The following is a 2,768-nucleotide window of genomic DNA, read 5'->3' as shown; positions in this document are numbered from 1 at the left end:
ATTATGTAAAAAAATGAGTATGTAAAAAAATGAGAGTGTCATTAAGAATGAATGAGATGCAATAGGATGAATAAGGAGATACATTTCCAGACTGATGTTTGGCAAAAGTAATTGTGACTCATTTACATTTGGATCTAGTATGAAATAAGTGAGTCAAAAATGCACTTCTAAATCCATGGGGTAGAAAAATAACCTCCAAAATATCTATAATAAAGCATGTTCGGCCCAAAAATCCATAAACATATATTTTAAAATATTCTGTAGTTGCTCAAATAAACACAATTCTCACTATGTTGATAACAACTACAAATACATGTCGGTCAAAAAATTAATATTATTGTAGTTTATATTAAAGTATCACACTTTCATGTGATTCCCATACTTTTCATAACTTATTTCTCTATTATTGTTTCACTGGCAACACCTTGATCTTATGTCTAAAGTCAAATTGCCAACCTAAACAGTTTCTTACTCTAAACATTTCCACACCAAACTGTCTCTATAAGACCCAACAACTCCTTAAGACATTCTCAAACAACAACAACAGCATAATCAAAAGATGGGACTTCTTCACTGTCCTTTATGTTGCTTCACACAAAACCAACATCATAAACAAACATATTCCCACTCTCATGATCACCTTCATTCAGAACCATCATCAACCTCTTCTTCCCTTTCTTCACAACCAAGTCTTCCTTCTGTTCCTTCTCTCACCTCACAACCCTCCAACTCTTCTTCACTTTCTTCACAACCAAGTCTTCCTTCTGTTCCTTCTCTCACCTCACAACTCTCTCAACAATCTCATCACAAACTTCTAACAACCATCAGTGGTCACTCTTCCCCCATCTTCTCCCTCACTCTCAACTCCAAGTTTCTCTACAGCGGCTCTTCCAATAGTGAAATAAGAAGATGCTCCAATGACCCTTTTGCCCTTCAAACCTCAAACACTACAAACAATTTAGTTTCAATCAGTAACAGATCAAAATCAACCATCAAGTCCATGGTTATTCTCAATGATATGTTATTCAGTGCTCACCAAGATCACAAAATCAGAGTTTGGAAAATCGAAGGTGATAGTAATACTAAACAAGATCAGAAACAGTTCAAATGCATTGCAACACTTCCGACATTCAACGACCGTTTTTCGAAGCTTTTATTGTCGAAAAACTACGTGGAAGCCCGAAGACACAAGAAGTTTACATGGGTGAATCATATTGACGCAGTTTCTTGTCTAGCTCTTTCGAAAGACGGGTTTTTTCTCTACTCCGCTTCGTGGGATAGAACATTCAAAATCTGGAGAGTTTCTGATTACAAGTGCTTAGAATCAGTCAAAAACGCGCATGAAGATGCTATCAACGCAATCGTTGTTTCTTCAGACGGGGTAGTTTACACAGGCTCAGCTGATAAAAAGATCAAAATTTGGAAGAAAAACGAAAAGAAAAAGCATTTTTTGGTTGGAACATTGGAGAAACATAGATCATCTGTGAATGCGTTGGCTCTGAATAAAGACGGGTCAATTTTGTACTCAGGTGCTTGTGATAGATCAATTTTGGTTTGGGAAAAACGCGGTTGTTCGGATTCGGGTAATGAAACAATGGTGTTAGTTGGGGCGCTTAGAGGGCATAGTAAGGCGATATTGTGTTTGGTTGTGGTGGATGAGTTGGTGTGTAGTGGATCGGCTGATAATAGTGTTAGGATATGGAGAAGAGGGGTTGGTGAGAAGAATTATGCGTGTTTGGGTGTGTTGCAGGGTCATAGGAAACCTGTCAAGTGTTTGGCTATGGAGGTTGATTCGAAAAGTGGTGAAAATGGCGATGGGGATTGTAGTTCTTATCTTGTTTACAGTGGTAGTCTTGATTGTGACATTAAAGTTTGGCAAATAAAAATTCCCTTGTTTTGATTTTGCTTATTACTTTTTTTTTGTTGCTTTTGTAAAGAGTTTTTATGTAGAATGAGATTTTGTTTCTTCTTTTTCTATTAACAGCTGAGAATTTTTTTGTTATGGAAGTTCTTTTTTGTTCTTTTCATTGTAATATTTCCACTGTTTTGGTCAAAATTATAACGAAGAAGAGAAGTATTTTTCCAAATATTTCCTTCCTCTCTCAAAAAAATCAATCTATCTGTCCTCTCTCTGAAAACAGAGAGCGTTTTTCTTTCCTCCTCCCTCTAAATCCAAATCCAAATGTTTAATTCAATATGTAGATTTTGATGGTGGTGGTGTGAGAAAACTCATTTTGATCATGATCAGATTCTTCGCATAAGCGGCTAATCTTGTCGGGGTCGTAGTAGTATCCGGCAAATGGTTGTTTGGTTTTGATATTCTCCTCTCCCACAGAGTTGGATTCGGATTTTGGGGTTGCTTTTATAATTGTAGGATTTTCTAAATCTGTTACATGTGTTTATGGATTCTTTAATATTGAACTCTCTGTTTGTTTGAAATCGATTATACAATTTGATTGTTTATTTTAGTGCTGTTTTGAGATGATTTCTTTTTCATCCTTAGATTCTTTATCTTAGTTTGATTGGTCATAAATGCTCGTGATGAGGCGTCACATATTCACTTCACAACAAATCACTTTATCGCATTTAGCGGATACAACACCTTCTCTGATCAATCAAACAAATAATCAATATATAATACTTTTCAAAACAGAATAACTTCTTTTATTAAAACATGGCGGAATCATAGTTCTCAATCTTTAAATCAATAACGTCATATTCAGCTATGATAAAACAATAAACAACAACGTCATAAACATCATAAATCA

The 2,768-nt window shown here is 35.4% G+C and overlaps 1 protein-coding gene across 1 annotated transcript; it reads left to right on the top strand.

The window, feature by feature from the left end:
* Nucleotides 1-391: 391 nt before the first annotated feature.
* Nucleotides 392-2,002, top strand: LOC131651364 (protein JINGUBANG). The gene has a single exon (XM_058921028.1). It carries the CDS (start codon nucleotides 560-562, stop codon nucleotides 1,898-1,900), a length of 1,341 nt encoding a protein of 446 aa, XP_058777011.1. The 5' UTR covers nucleotides 392-559; the 3' UTR covers nucleotides 1,901-2,002.
* Nucleotides 2,003-2,768: the final 766 nt, after the last annotated feature.

Source organism: Vicia villosa, linkage group LG2 (genome assembly GCF_029867415.1).
Source record: "Vicia villosa cultivar HV-30 ecotype Madison, WI linkage group LG2, Vvil1.0, whole genome shotgun sequence".
Taxonomy (NCBI): Eukaryota; Viridiplantae; Streptophyta; class Magnoliopsida; order Fabales; family Fabaceae; genus Vicia; species Vicia villosa.
The sequence above is the reverse complement of the archived record's forward strand: the minus strand, read 5'-3'. Positions and strand labels throughout refer to the sequence as shown.